General features: G+C 42.2%; 1 protein-coding gene across 2 annotated transcripts in view; it reads left to right on the forward strand.

Moving 5' to 3' along the window:
• Nucleotides 1-14,488, forward strand: part of LOC120946921 (alpha-2-macroglobulin-like protein 1) — a 221,074-nt gene that overhangs the window by 172,919 nt on the left and 33,667 nt on the right. For both annotated transcript variants that reach the window (XM_040361745.1, XM_040361746.1), the window contains exons 28-31: nucleotides 1,664-1,826; nucleotides 6,272-6,453; nucleotides 10,291-10,506; nucleotides 13,655-13,779. In XM_040361745.1, the coding sequence (XP_040217679.1) occupies nucleotides 1,664-1,826; nucleotides 6,272-6,453; nucleotides 10,291-10,506; nucleotides 13,655-13,779 (686 nt within the window). The remainder of the gene's footprint in view (nucleotides 1-1,663; nucleotides 1,827-6,271; nucleotides 6,454-10,290; nucleotides 10,507-13,654; nucleotides 13,780-14,488) is intronic.

Here is a 14,488-nt window from a genome sequence, read left to right on the forward strand (position 1 = left end):
CTACCAAAGGTTATATCCAGTTTTCATCTAAACCAGGATTTGGTATTACCATCCTTCTTTCCTAAACCTACTTCCAAAAAGGAAGGGTTGCTGCATACCTTGGATATTGTCAGGGCCATGAAAGCCTATCTTAAAGCTACAGAGAAGATCCGGAAAACAGATGTGTTGTTCATTTTACCGGATGGGCCCAAAAAGGGGCAGGCAGCTGCAAAATCCACCATCTCGAGGTGGATTAAACAGTTAATCACTCAGGCCTACGGCTTGAAGGGGTTGCCTCCTCCGTTATCATTAAAGGCTCATTCTACTAGGGCCATGGGCGCCTCCTGGGCAGCACACCACCAGATCTCTATGGCTCAAGTTTGCAAGGCGGCAACCTGGTCTTCTGTCCACACGTTTACAAAGTTCTACCAGTTGGACGTAAGAAGGAATACTGATACAGCCTTTGGGCAGGCAGTGCTGCGGGCTGCAGTTTGAGACCCTCGGATTCCGGGGGCTCCCCTTTGAGTAAAATTTAAAATTATTTTTTTCTCAACTAAGTTGGATTTATTATGATTTAAGTATATCTCTAAATTAAATCCTTTTGTCTTGGGAAGATGTCTCCCTCCCCTCATTGTAAGCATTGCTTTGGGACATCCCACATAGTAATGAATATGCTGCTCTGTGTCCCGTGATGTACGAGAAAGAAAAAGGGATTTTTAATACAGCTTACCTGTAAAATCCTTTTCTTGGAGTACATCACGGGACACAGAGCTCCCACCCCTCTTATGGGGACCATTTTGGGAGGCATACTGCTTGCTACAAAACTGAGGTACTCCTCCTATGGGAGGGGGTTATATAGGGAGGGGCACTTCCTGTTTGAGATTGCCAGTGTCCATCACCTGAAGGTACTCCATATAACCCACATAGTAATGAATATGCTGCTCTGTGTCCCGTGATGTACTCCAAGAAAAGGATTTTACAGGTAAGCTGTATTAAAAATCCCTTTTTTGCCGACCCCCTTGGCTCCACCCCTGACCCCACCTCCTTTACCCTACCCATGTGACAGAAGGCAGCGATATACAGGAGGCATCGCCTTCCTCTAGCGCTGGTTTCACTTCTGCGATGCGCCTCTAATTACACCAAAGGTCGGATGGAGCAGCTGCCTGGGACTGAATTAGTTACATACTGCCGCTGCCTAGTGGTAGCACCGGCCCTGGGTAAGTCTATAGTAAGGCTTATCTATAGGTACAGTAAATATTTCCTAAATGTGCACCATTTAGGAGATATTTACTTTTGATGCAGCCGGTGCACAGTCCATGTGCGGGAGTGATGTCATCGCAGCTCCAGCCACTCACACAGCTAAGGGGTATCAGAGTAAAGGGGACTGAATACAAACACACACCACACATTTCACATATTTATTAAAAAAAAAAAAAATTGAAAACCATTTATTATTTTCCTTCCACTTCACAATTATGTGCCACTTTGTGTTGGTCTATCACATAACATCCCAATAAAATAAATTTACGTTTTTGGTTGTAACATGAAAAAATGTAAATATTTTCAAGGGGTATGAATACTTTTTCAAGGCACTGTATGAGAATTTATACAGTTTTACTTAGGATTTTTTTTTAATTATTATTATTATTCATTCTATTGCTTATGGACCACTTTTTGTGTCTAGGAAAAAATTGTGGAGAATGCCAAATCCTGCATTAAGAAAGGAGCAGAAACTGCAAAATCACCACATGCATTGGCTCTCCTAGCATATGCCTTCACCTTGTTAGGAGACAGTGAGATGAGAGCGCTCATGCTAAAACGTCTGGATGACAATGCCAAGATAGAGGGTAAGTAGTAGTGAGTGAAGAACAGAATTTAAACTGTACAAGTTATTAAAGGATAAGTTGTCCTTTTTTTTAATCTAAATTCCAGTTCCCCTATCTACCAATATAGCATTAATGTAATTTTTTTTGCAAAAATTTCAAAGCTTTCCATTAATTCTACATATACTGTACTCATCCATGTTTCCAAACGTATCCATTACTTCTGCCTTACTTCCTGGACAGACTATAGGTCATGATAGAGGAAGGAGTTTACCAGCTGACCTCATTAGCACACACCCTGTATCATCCATCCTCCTACCTACCCACCCACTCCCAGGTTTTTTTTTAATGAAATGCAATTCATAATGATCACCTTTCTCCCTAAATGCACAGGCATCGATTTTTTTTCTTCCCCTTCCTATATTATAATATTGCATTGATCGTAATTTGGCTTTTTGATATGTGCAGGCAATGACAGATGAGATAACAGCCTATGTGGAGCAGAGCCAGGGTTGGACTGGGACAGAAATTTGGCCCTGGACTTCATCCAGACTGGCCCACTTTGACAGGTCACTCCCATGGTGGCCGGCCAAAGAATCAGTTCGGTGCCCCCCTTATGGGACAAGATTAGGCAGAAGTGAGAAACTCCCAGGCCATAGCTGTTGAGTCAGCTGTTTGTCCCCTCCCCCCATGCAGAGGGGGGCAGCAGTCCGCTGTCACTGAAGCCAGCCCACTGAGCCATCGGCCCACCGGGAAACTCCCTGTAGTCCCAATGGCCAGTCCATCCCTGAGCAGAGCTGTAGTATTGAAAACAGGAGAAGTGTGTCCTGTGTTCTGTAAAGTTCACCATACACTATACGATCTGATTGTACAATCTCCTTTAGATCTACCATCAATTCTGTAGTGCGATGGCCTGCCTGATTTCATTTAACTACTTAATATCCCCCAAAAATATATAAAAAAACATTTTTTTTTTCCCTCAGTTTAGGCCGATATGTATTCTTCAACATATTTTTTGCAAAAAAAATCCCAATAAGCGTTTATTGATTGGTTTGCGCAAAAGTTATAGCATCTACAAAATAGGGGATAGTTTTATGGCATTTTTTTAATAATATTTTTTTACTAGTAATGACGGCGATCAGCGATTTTTATCGTGACTGAAACATTATGGCGGACACATCGGACACTTTTGATGCTATTTTGGGACCATTGTCGTTGATACAGCGATCAGTGCTATAAAATGCACTGATTACTGTAAAAATTACACTGGCAGTAAAGGGGTTAACCAGTAGGGGGCACTTAAGTGTGTCTTAGGGAGTGCTTCTAACTGTAGGGGGGGGTGAACTATGTGTGACAAGACATTGACACTGATCACTGCTCCGATTACAGGGAGCTGTGATCAGTGTCCTGTCACTAGGAAGAATGGGGAAATGCTTGTTTACATCAGCATTTCCCTGTTCTTCCTCTCTGTGAGACGATTGCATGTATCCCCATGGACATAGAGTCCGCATGACCCGTGGTCGAACTCACGGAGCTTGCCGCGCCAAAGGCGCGCTCGCGCCCACAAAGCCGCATCTTAAAGGGGCCATACAGGTACGTCCATCTTCCCACAGGAGCCATTGTGCCGATGTATATAAATGGGAGGAAAGAAATTTTGGACAGCCGCACTCCAATAAAAGGTAAAAAGGTGTTGCCTTTTATTCTGGTAAAAAATACTACAAAAGCAAGAAAAAAACAGCAAACAGTGGGGTAATAGAGCTAACTAGTTTCACATTGATAACCAATGCTTACATAACTTTGGTTATCAATGTGAAACTAGTTAGCTCTATTACCCCACTGTTTGCTGTTTTTTTCTTGCTTTTGTAGTATTTTTTACCAGAATAAAAGGCAATACCTTTTTACCTTTTATTGGAGTGCGGCTGTCCAAAATTTCTTTCCTCCCATTTATGCTCTGTGCATTGCCTGCACCCACTGGATTTTGGGCTATTTTATTTATCACTGAGGCACATCATCTGGAGCGGCGGTTCTTTCTTTCTAGTGCTGATGTATATAGTCATGCACTGGTCCTTAAGTGGTTAAAAAACACACCTGGGAGTGGGTGGGTGGGTAGAAGGGTACATGATGCAGGGTGTGTGCTAATATGATCAGCTGGTCAACTCCTCCTTGTGTCATGACCTATAGCAGTGATGTCGAACCTTGGCACCCCAGATGTTTTGGAACTACATTTCCCATGGTGTTCAACTACACTGCAGAGTGCATGAGCATCATGGGAAATGTAGTTCCAAAACATCTGGGGTGCCAGGTTTCGCCATCACTGACCTATAGTCTGTCCAGGAAGTAAGGCGGAAGTAATGGTTACGTTTGGAAACATGGATGAGGCCAGTGAAGTATGTGTATGTGGGATTAATGAAACACTTTGAGATTTTTTCAAAAGAAGTACATTAATGCTATATTGTTACATAGGGGATCTGGAATTTAGAGAGAGAAAAAAAAGGTGAACAAAGGTGAACTTAGCCTTTAAAGCCCAACAATAGCCAATCATTTTCCATTTGTTTTTGATAGAGGAGGGGAAGGGTTAAAATCTATGTGTGCCTGAATATCTGTTGGGCAGATTGCTGTATTTGAAGGGTGTCAGACAAAAGTAAGTATGGGGAATTCATCCAATGATACAGAGAGAGAGAACAAGCACTTTATAAATCTGAATGTGCCTCAGAAACCATTAGAAACACATCCAAACAAAAACTTAGACAGCAATAAAAATGTCTCACGTTACAACCATTTTCCTATTCTATTTAAACGTAAAGCCAAAAAGTTTTGCATATAACACATTTCAAGCGAAACCTTTTCTTTCTAATTATTAATCCAGAAAACAGGTACAGTTACCTTATACTGCTGCCTACTGGAGGTTTGGAAATTGGCATACATAAAAATTGTAAACTGGCCCTCGTACACACGATCGGATATCTGATGGAATCTAAACCGATGTATTTTTTCGTCAGATATCCGATGAAGCTGACTTTCATCAGTCTTGCCTACACACCATCAGTCAAAAATCCGACTGTGCCAAAACACGGTGACATAAAAAACACGACGTGCTGAGAAAAATTAAGATCGATGCTTCCGAGCATGCGTCGACTTGATTCTGAGCATGCGTGGATCTTTGACCGATGGACTTCCACACAGGCGATCGTTTTTTTCTATCAGTTTTTTATCCATAGGAAAAATTGAAAACATGTTCTTTTTTTTTTTTTTTCACCGATGGAAAACAAACCAATGGGGCCCACACACGATCGGTTTGTCCAATGAAAACAGTCCATCGGTCTGTTTCATGACATTCAGCCTACAGGAATCGCCATCTGTTTTGATTGGTGTCTATTAAAAAACTTCAGCCCCGGACCATTTTGCTGGTCAATGACCGGGCCACTTTTTGCAATTCGGCACTGCGTCGCTTTAACTGACAATTGCGCGGTCGTGCAACGTGGCTCCCAAACAAAATTGGCGTCATTTTTTTCCCACAAATAGAGATTTCTTTTGGTGGTATTTGATCACCTCTGCGGTTTTTATTTTTTGCGCTGTAAACAAAAATAGAGCGACAATTTTGAAAAAAAAAAAAGAATCATTTTTACTTTTTGCTATAGAAAATATCCCCCAAAAATATATAAAAAAAATCATTTTTTTCCCCTCAGTTTAGCCCGATACGTATTCTTCTACATATTTTTCGCCCCTAGTGGCTGAAATGCGAAATCACGTTATATTACGTGATTTCACGCAGCCGAGCCGACCTGCCGCCGTAAAACTGCGGCGGCTGGTAGGCTAGTGGTTAAAGGTTCTTTGCGGTACAAGCCAACGAATCTTAGACCTCTGTGGTGTATTAATGTACTTACTGAACAGGAAAAACTGCACATAAAACTGTAGGATACACAATTAATAGCATGCAAAGTATAATAAAAATATGTCTACAATGTACAAACAATCTTCCTAGCAAATAAGCATGTACAATATGTATGCAATATATATACTAAACTGCTACTTAACTTCCATTGATGAAATCTTCTTCATGGTTCTTTCTCAAAGTCCAACTCAAAACTTGTTTCCACCAAAGTCTCTAGAACAAATCTTGCCTCTTTGTCTTCCAAAACGGCTCTGTCTCTCCTTGCCCAGCCACATTCTCAGGACACAGCTCTATCAATCTCCCCCATCATCATCCTGTGTCCAATAATTACTGCCGGTCTGGGGAAATTTTGCACCCCTAGGATTTTTTTGCCCAGGGCAAATGCCCCTGTGGTCAACTCATGCTATGCCACTATACCTGTTCCAGATGAGCGAATCAGAATATTTTGTGGCCAGACTATTGGAATGACAGCCAGGGAGTTCAGCAATGGCAGCCTATACATGTCTCTCATAACATATGTACGTTAATGTATTGCTTGAAGCAGATATTTTAATTTGCACTGTACATCCAAATTTAGGTGGAATCAAGCACTGGCTGGGTTCTGACTATCGTCATGGAGATGTCGAAATATCCTCATATGCCATCTTGGCTCTGCTTTCTGACAAGATAATCGACCACAAAGATCTTGAACAAAGTGCTTATTCTGTCCATTGGCTTGCATCAAAACAAAATCCATGGGGTGGCTTCTACTCTTCTCAGGTTATATATTTACAATACTCTATTTATTCTGATTATAACTGTTACTTTAGCACATAAGTGTACCTTGACGATCTCAGATTGATTAAAGCGGAGCTCCACCCTAAAGTGGAACTTCCACTCATTGAAACCCTCCCCCCAACCGGTGTCACATTTGACACCTTTCAGGGGGGTGCAGATACCTGTCTAAAGACAGGTATTTGCACCCACTTCCGGGAGTCCTCTCTGCGGGGACTACGTTGCTTCCCGCCCCCCCCCCCCCACGTTGTGTTCTTGGAAACACTCGGCTCCCAGAACACAACAGGGAACAGTGAGTACGGCGCTGCGCGACTCGCGCATGCGCCGTAGGGAATCGGACAGTGAAGCCGGAGCTGTTCACTTCCTGGTTCCCTCACCGAGAACTTAACTATATCTGAGAACCATAATCTGAAAATGCTGTTTAGTTCATGTTTAATATTCAAAGCAAGCTCACCCATCCATCCATTTCCAAGTGCTTTATTTTGTTGAGAAATTACTTGAAAAAAGCACCCCCTCCCCCCTAGCATTTCTAGCCACATTCATCTAGAGCAGGGGTGTCAAACTGGCGGCCCTCCAGCTGTTCCGAAACTACAAGTCCCATCATGCCTCTGCCTGTGAGAGTCATGCTTGTAACTGTTAGCCTTGCAATGCCTCATGGGACTTGTAGTTTTGCAACATCTGGAGGGCCGCCAGTTTGACACCCCTGATCTAGAGTAAGGGCAGAAGATTAATGTAGCATTTAGTTCCTTATATCCATCTGCCCTTAGCTCAGGCATACAAGCAGAAGGTTGTTCTTAGCTGAGAGCTCCCCTCCTCTAGATGAAAGAAAACAATTCCCATGAAGACTCCTGGGATGCATGACATCATTTTGACTTATGCCACAAACCAGGAAGCAACTAATGAAATGTAAAATAATAATGTAACTTAATAGTAATGTAAATATAATATACCTTCCTATCTATTTACTAAGGCTAGCAGCATAAGGATTAAAATAGTTCATGCTGATTGAGAAAGTTTATTTCCTCTTTAAAGCGGTGGTTCACCCTCCATGACAACTTTTTAGCATAAAATGAGGCATAGTAGCGCGAGCTACAGTATGCCTGTCTTTAATTTTTTATCCCCGTACTCACTGTGCACTCGTATCGACAAGATTCCGACCCCCCTCGGGGAATGGGCGTTCCTATGGAGAGGGAAGGTGATTGACGGCCGGCTCTGGCACGTCACGCTCCCCGAAGACAGCCGGAACAGGTCTCGGCTCTTCACGGCGCTATACGGCGCCTGCGCACAGACTATGCGCAGGCGCCAAGTCCTATTTCCGGAGAAGCGTGACGTGCCAGAGACGGCCGTCAATCACCTTCTCTCTCCATAGGAACGCCCATTCCCCGAGGGGGGTCGGAATCTTGTCGCTACGAGTGCACAGTGAGTACGGGGATAAAAAAATAAAGACAGGCATACTGTAGCTCGCGCTACTATGCCTCATTTTATGCTAGAGGAAATTTTTTTTTTTTTTTTTATTAATAGGGTGAACCCCCGCTTTAAGCATGGCAAAACACATTAGTAAGTGCTTGGCATCACCTTTGGCAGTAAAAATCATCATTGTCCATCTGCCATTCTACATTTCACTGCTGCGAATAGAAAGGAACCCACATTGGGTTGCAGGAATTTGATAATTATTAAAGTGTCACTAAACCCACATGCTGTTCATACTCACTCATTCACTATGAGATTTGTTTTCTGTAAAATACATGGTTGATCCTGCTATCTCCACCTTCTGTCCATGTCCCCAATTCAGCTAGGGATTTTGCAGCTGTGGTGGTAACTCTGCACATGCTCAGTTTTCTGTGATATTCTATGTTGAGCATTCCCTCCCTATCACATCTGAGCTGCCCATGTGACTATAGAGTCACTCAGGTGGGTGTATAGAGAGTGGTAAATGACCACTGAATCCCTCCCCCCTCTTCCATGCCCACTATCCAGCTAAACACAAAATGGGGGAGGGGTATTACATGTAGATTAATGGAGGCTTCGCCTCTCTCTTATTTTAAGACAGAGTGTGTGACTGGAAGAAATTCACCTACACCATGTTATTGCCAAAAAATAATAAAGACTTCATTTCAAATATATATTTGTATTATGATTTAAAACAATTTATTGATATTAAGCATTTATTTTTACACTGTATTCCAATGGTTTTTTTTTGTTTGTTTTCTGAACATGTCACCAGCAGCAAAGGACTAGAAGCTCCTTCTGCTTAGGTTTCCCTGCATACAGGCTGGGAAAGATCTGGGTCATGTGACAGCTGTACGTATATCAATTAGAAAAAAGATACTTAGGTTTTTATTTTTAATAATTGCATCCACATACAGAAAGGCAAGGGACTTTTAGCTGGATTCAAAAAGATGCGCCTAACGTTAGGCATGCGTAGCGTATCTCATATACGCTACGCCGCCGTAAGTTAGAGAGGCAAGTGCTGTATTCACAAAGCACTTGCGTCCTAAGTTACGGCGCTGTAGCGTAAATGTGCCGGCGTAAGCGCGCCTAATTCAAATTGTGAAGAGGTGGGCGTGTTTTATGCAAATAAAGCATGACCCCACGTAAATTACGTTTTTATAGAACGGCGCATGCGCCGTCCGTGGACGTATCCCAGTGCGCATGCTCCAAATTACGCCGCAAAGACTCATTGGTTTCGACGTGAACGTAAATTACGCCCAGCCCCATTCACGGACGACTTACGCAAACGATGTAAAAATTAAAAAATTTGACGTGGGACCGACGTCCATACTTAACATTGGCTGGGCCAGATTTTTGGTGGACTAACTTTACGTCTGAAAACGCCTTACGTAAAAGGGCGTATCTTTACTGCGACGGGCAAGCGTACGTTCGTGAATAGGCGTATATCGCTGATTTACGCCTTCTAGGCGTAAATCAGCGTACACGCCCCTAGCGGCCGGCCTAAATAGACAGCTAAGATACGACAGCGCCCGCAGTCGTATCTTAGCTAGATTTAAGTGTATCTCAATTTGAGAATACACCTAAATTTACGACGGCGCAGATTCAGAGCATATCTACTGATACGCCGGCGTAAACCTCTCTGAATCTGGCTAAATGTAAATTAAACAGTGTGTACAGTGGAACCTCGGATTGCGAGTAACGCAGTTACCGAGTGTTTCATAATACGAGCACTGTATTTAAAAAAATCCTGACTCGGTTTCCGAGTGTTATCTCGCAAAACAAGCAGGATTCAAGCCAAAGCGGTGTGCAATACTGTGTTTGGCCTGAGGTGGGGGGTGTCGGCACTGTTCGGAAATGCTCTTAAAATCTCGTAAATACTCAGCTCTCAAGCCTTTCCGAGGTTTTCTGAGTTTTGCCGAGGTGTCCTCTTCCGAGGTGACCTTTCCGAGTGATTCCGAGGCTCTCCATTGCCCCCCCCCCCCCACCACTGGCCACATGCAGTATTGCATGCTATTGAAGTCAATGCGGAACAAATTATTTTCGTTTCCATTGACTTCAATGGGTAAACTTGCTTTGATATGCAAGTACTTTGTATTATGCTCGTAATCCAAGGTTCCACTGTATTTAGTATCACTTTAAATATCCAAGTATTAGTGTGATTAAAACTGCAGGAAGCATGTTTGTGTTCACTGTTGGGGTACACAAATATTTAAGCTGAGGTTTAGCTAAAAATATATTTTTTTCTGTACAGCTTTAGTTGCATTACTGATTGCATGGTCTGAGGGAGAATGCATATAATATACAAAGTTGTGCAAATGGATAAATATGGAATTAAGTGACATTGTTTATTATTGATTTTATATGTTACAGGACACTACATTAGCTCTTCATGCTCTTGCTAAATATGCCAAGGCCGTCAACCACAAGAAGGGAGACTCAACTGTTATTATTGAAGGTGATTCAGGATTTCACCGAGAGGTTCACGTAACCAAGCAGAACAGCCTCCTTGTCCAAACAGTGGATCTGCCTAAAGTCCCAGGAACTTACACCGCCTCTATCAAAGGAGATGGCTGTGTTTACACTCAAGTGAGTAGAATGCTGTTTTTTCCAACCGCCTTGAGCTCTCTAATGTTTCCAGAATGTGCAAATGGTAGATCTTGTTCCCCCTTTTAGGGGGGGGGGGAAGATTACCTATAAAACCTGCAGGTCGCCTATCAAATCCGAGTAAAGAGACAAAAAGGAAAAATAAGTTGATGTTATGTTATTAATGCCTTTTTTTTCTAGTTTTCAGCTCCCTGATGTACCAATAAAACATTAACCACTTGACCATTTTTTGCAATACGCCACTGCATTACTTTAACTGACAATTGCCTGTGGCGACATGGCTCCCAAACAAAATTGGCGTCCTTTGTTTCCCACAAACAGAGCTTTCTTTTGGTGGTAGAAAAAAAATCAATAATTAAAAAAAAAAAATTGTTTTACTTTCTGCTATAAAACATATGCAATGGAAAATTTTTAAAAATCGAATTTCTTCATCAATTTAGGCCAATATATATTCTGTTTCAGATTTACCTGTCAGTGATCATAATGTTATGGCTGATCGGTGTATACAGTGGGTATGGAAAATAATCACCCCACGTTTTGTTGCTTTGCAGCTTGAAATGAAGACAGGCACACTTTTTGCTTTATCGAGCTGTAGTTACTCAGTGCAACTTATGCCGCGTACACACGATTGGAAATTCCGACAAGAAAACCGTGGATTTTTTCTGACGGAATTTTAGCTCAAACTTATGCTGCATACACACGGTCACACAAATCTTGTCGGAAATTCCGACCTTCAAGAACGCGGTTACGTACAAGACGTACGACGAGCCGAGATCAATGAAGTTTAATAGGCAGTTTGGCTCTTCTGCTTGATTCTGAGCATGCATGTTTTTTTGCACGTTGGAATTGCATACAGACGAGCGTAAAAATAGAGAACCAGCTCTCAATCCTTTCTTGTCGAAATTTCCGACTGTGTGTACACGACATAACTGTATGACATCCAAGTGAAAGATATAACACCAACATATCGGGAAAAAAATAAACAAAAATCAAAAACAGAATCACTGAGTTGAAAAAGTATCACCCCCCTTCTAAAATGACTTGTAAACACAATCAGGTGTAACTAATCACCTTCTCAATGGCGCACAAAGCTATTTGACATTCAACTGTGATCATCTGTGGTCATTTTGATTAGCTCAGCATGAAAATTGCTTTCCTGGAGCTTTTCAGTCCCTGGTAGTGCAACTGAAGCAAGCAATCAACTATGTGTGGCAAGACACTGTCAAAAGATCTCCTGCATAAAGTTGTGGCCAGGCACAAGTCAGGAGATAGATACTAAAGGCTTTGAAAGGCTTTATCCATCCCTTGAAGCACGGTGAAGTCTATTATTAAGAAGTGGAAGGTATTTAGTACAACACAGACCCCCCTAGATCAGGACGTCGCTCCTGAAAGAGCCAGGAGGAAACTGGCTAGAGAGGCCACCAAGAGGCCTACAGCAACTCTGAAGCAGTTGCAGGAATTTATGACAGAGTGGTCATTGTGTGCATGTGATGACAATGATCACAAATTATCCACAAATATGGCTTGTGAATGAATGACTTGTATAGCGCAACTCATGCGAACTGAATCGCCTCTGGGCGCTTTTTCCAGCCAGCGTCTGTTTTGGCTGGTGCGGTCATTTTACCCCGTAGGATCGTGACACGCTTGGGACACACAGTCATACACACAGATATACATATATATACTGGGCCAATTTGGACAATATCCAATTTACCTACTAGCATGTCTTTGGAGTGTGGGAGGAAACCGGAGTACCCGGAGAAAACCCACGCATGCACAGGGAGAACATGCAAACTCCAGGCAGATGGTGTCGTGGTCGGGATTCGAACCAGCGACCCTTTTGCTGCTAGGCGAAAGTGCTACTCACTGCACCACTGTGCTGCTTGTATGGGAGGGTTCCAGAAAGGCCACATGCAGTCACCATTGAGCTGTGCCAAAACGTGACTTGAAGATTCTGAGGCCACATGGAAAAAGGTGTTCTGGTCAAATGAGACTAAAATTGAATTATTTGGCCTCAACACCAAGCGATATGTCTGGTGGAAATCTAATACACCATCCAGATAACACCATTCCTAAAGCATGGGGGTGGTAATATCCTGTTATGGGAATGCTTCTCTGCAGCGGGGACTGGAGCACTTTGTCAGGATAGAAGGAAAAATAAATGTGGCATAATATCACTACATTCTTGAGGAAATGCTGCTGTCCGCTTCCAGAAAGTTGTCAATGGGAAGAAGGTTTACCTTCCAACATGACAATGACCCAAAGCAAACAGCAAAAATAACCACAAAGTGGTTTAAGTTAGAAAAGGTCTATGTCCTTACATTGCTGAGTCCAGACTTAAACCCCATTTAAAATCTGTGGAATGACTTGAAGACTGCAGACCACAAACAGTAACCATCAAATGTAACTGAACTAGAGCAATTCTGCAAAGAAGAATGGGCAAATATTGCAAAGTCTAGATGTGCAAAGTTGGTAGAGACAAATCCCAACAGACTAAAGGCTGTAATTAAAGCAAGATGTGGTTCAACAAAACACTTACAAGGGAGGGGAACGGGGGGGGGGGGGGGGTTATCCAACTCAGTAATTCTGTTGTTCTAACATGTTGGTGTTAGATCTTTTACTTTTATACGTTGCACAGAGAAAATACAGATGGATACAACAAAAATTGTGTCTGTCTTCATTTCAGGCTTTAAAGACACAAAATGTGATTATTTTAAAGGGGGGGATTCTTTTGTACACCCACTGTATATCTGAAAATCAGTCAATCCTGATGTACTGACAGCCTATGTAATTTCTTGAGGCCCGGAAACTCCAGGACAGTACAAATACCACCCAAATGACCGTTTTTTGGAAAATAGACAGTCCAAGGTATTTAGGAAGAGAAACTGTGAGTTTTTGAAGTTGTAATATTTTTTTTTTTCTCAATTTTTGGAAAATTGAAAAAAAAAATGCAAAATGTTATAACAGAAACTAAGAATTTTTTTTCTTTTGTTTTTTAGCAATAGATAAAAAAAAGTGGTGAACCACCAAAAGAAAGCTCTATTTATGTAAAACAAAATTATACATGTCATATTGAAAAAACAAAACAAAAACACAAATGTAAATGTCTTAATCGCATATCCCTCTGTAGGCACATCTACATTATGCTGAGGTTCCTGACGAGCGTGAAGTTCACTTTTCTGTTAAAGTAACCACCGATCCAGCTGTCTGCACCCGGGATGCACAGACAAAGTTTGATGTCCATGTAGAAGCCAGGTGAGATCAAACATCCAATGTATACTCAAAGGCGAAGTTGACTAAAAAAAGTGCCTTCTGTAACAATAGTGCTGATGTTCAGGCATCAGATTATCTGTGTTAGTTTTGAAATCAACCCCCAGATCACTTGGAGTTGCTTATGCCCTGTACACACGATCGGTTTTCCTGTTGGAAAAAGTCTGATGAGAGCTCTTGGTTGGGAATCCTGACCGTGTGTATGCTCCATCAGACTTTTTCCAACGGAAAAACTGCTGAAAAAAGATAGAGAGCAGGATTTATTTTTTCCCGCCAGGAAAAAAACTGATCGGAATTTCCAATCGTGTGTACAAATCCCAACGTGCAAAATTTCCGACGCATGCTTGGAAGCATAGAACTTCATTTTCTCGGCTCGTCGTAGTCTTTTACGTCACCGCGTTCTTGGCAGTTAAAAGTTCACCCAACTTTTGTGTGACCGTTTTTTTTCCCACAGGAAAACCGCTTGTCTGTACAGGGCATTAGATCCTTAGCCCGGGCTTTACATGGGTCTGTGAAATGCTTCTAAGTCAGGCTTATGCCATGTATTCTGACAGTAAGCCCTGCACCTTTCAATTAGCTGTCCAAAAGCCAAATCCCCATTTGACTTTTTAATGATGAAGCATAGCATTTGGAAGGGGTATGCTTTATTATCAACTTGGAGGGAAGGCAAGGCCCGGAGTACAGCCTGGGCAAA

Source organism: Rana temporaria, chromosome 8 (assembly GCF_905171775.1).
Source record: "Rana temporaria chromosome 8, aRanTem1.1, whole genome shotgun sequence".
Lineage (NCBI taxonomy): Eukaryota > Metazoa > Chordata > Amphibia > Anura > Ranidae > Rana > Rana temporaria.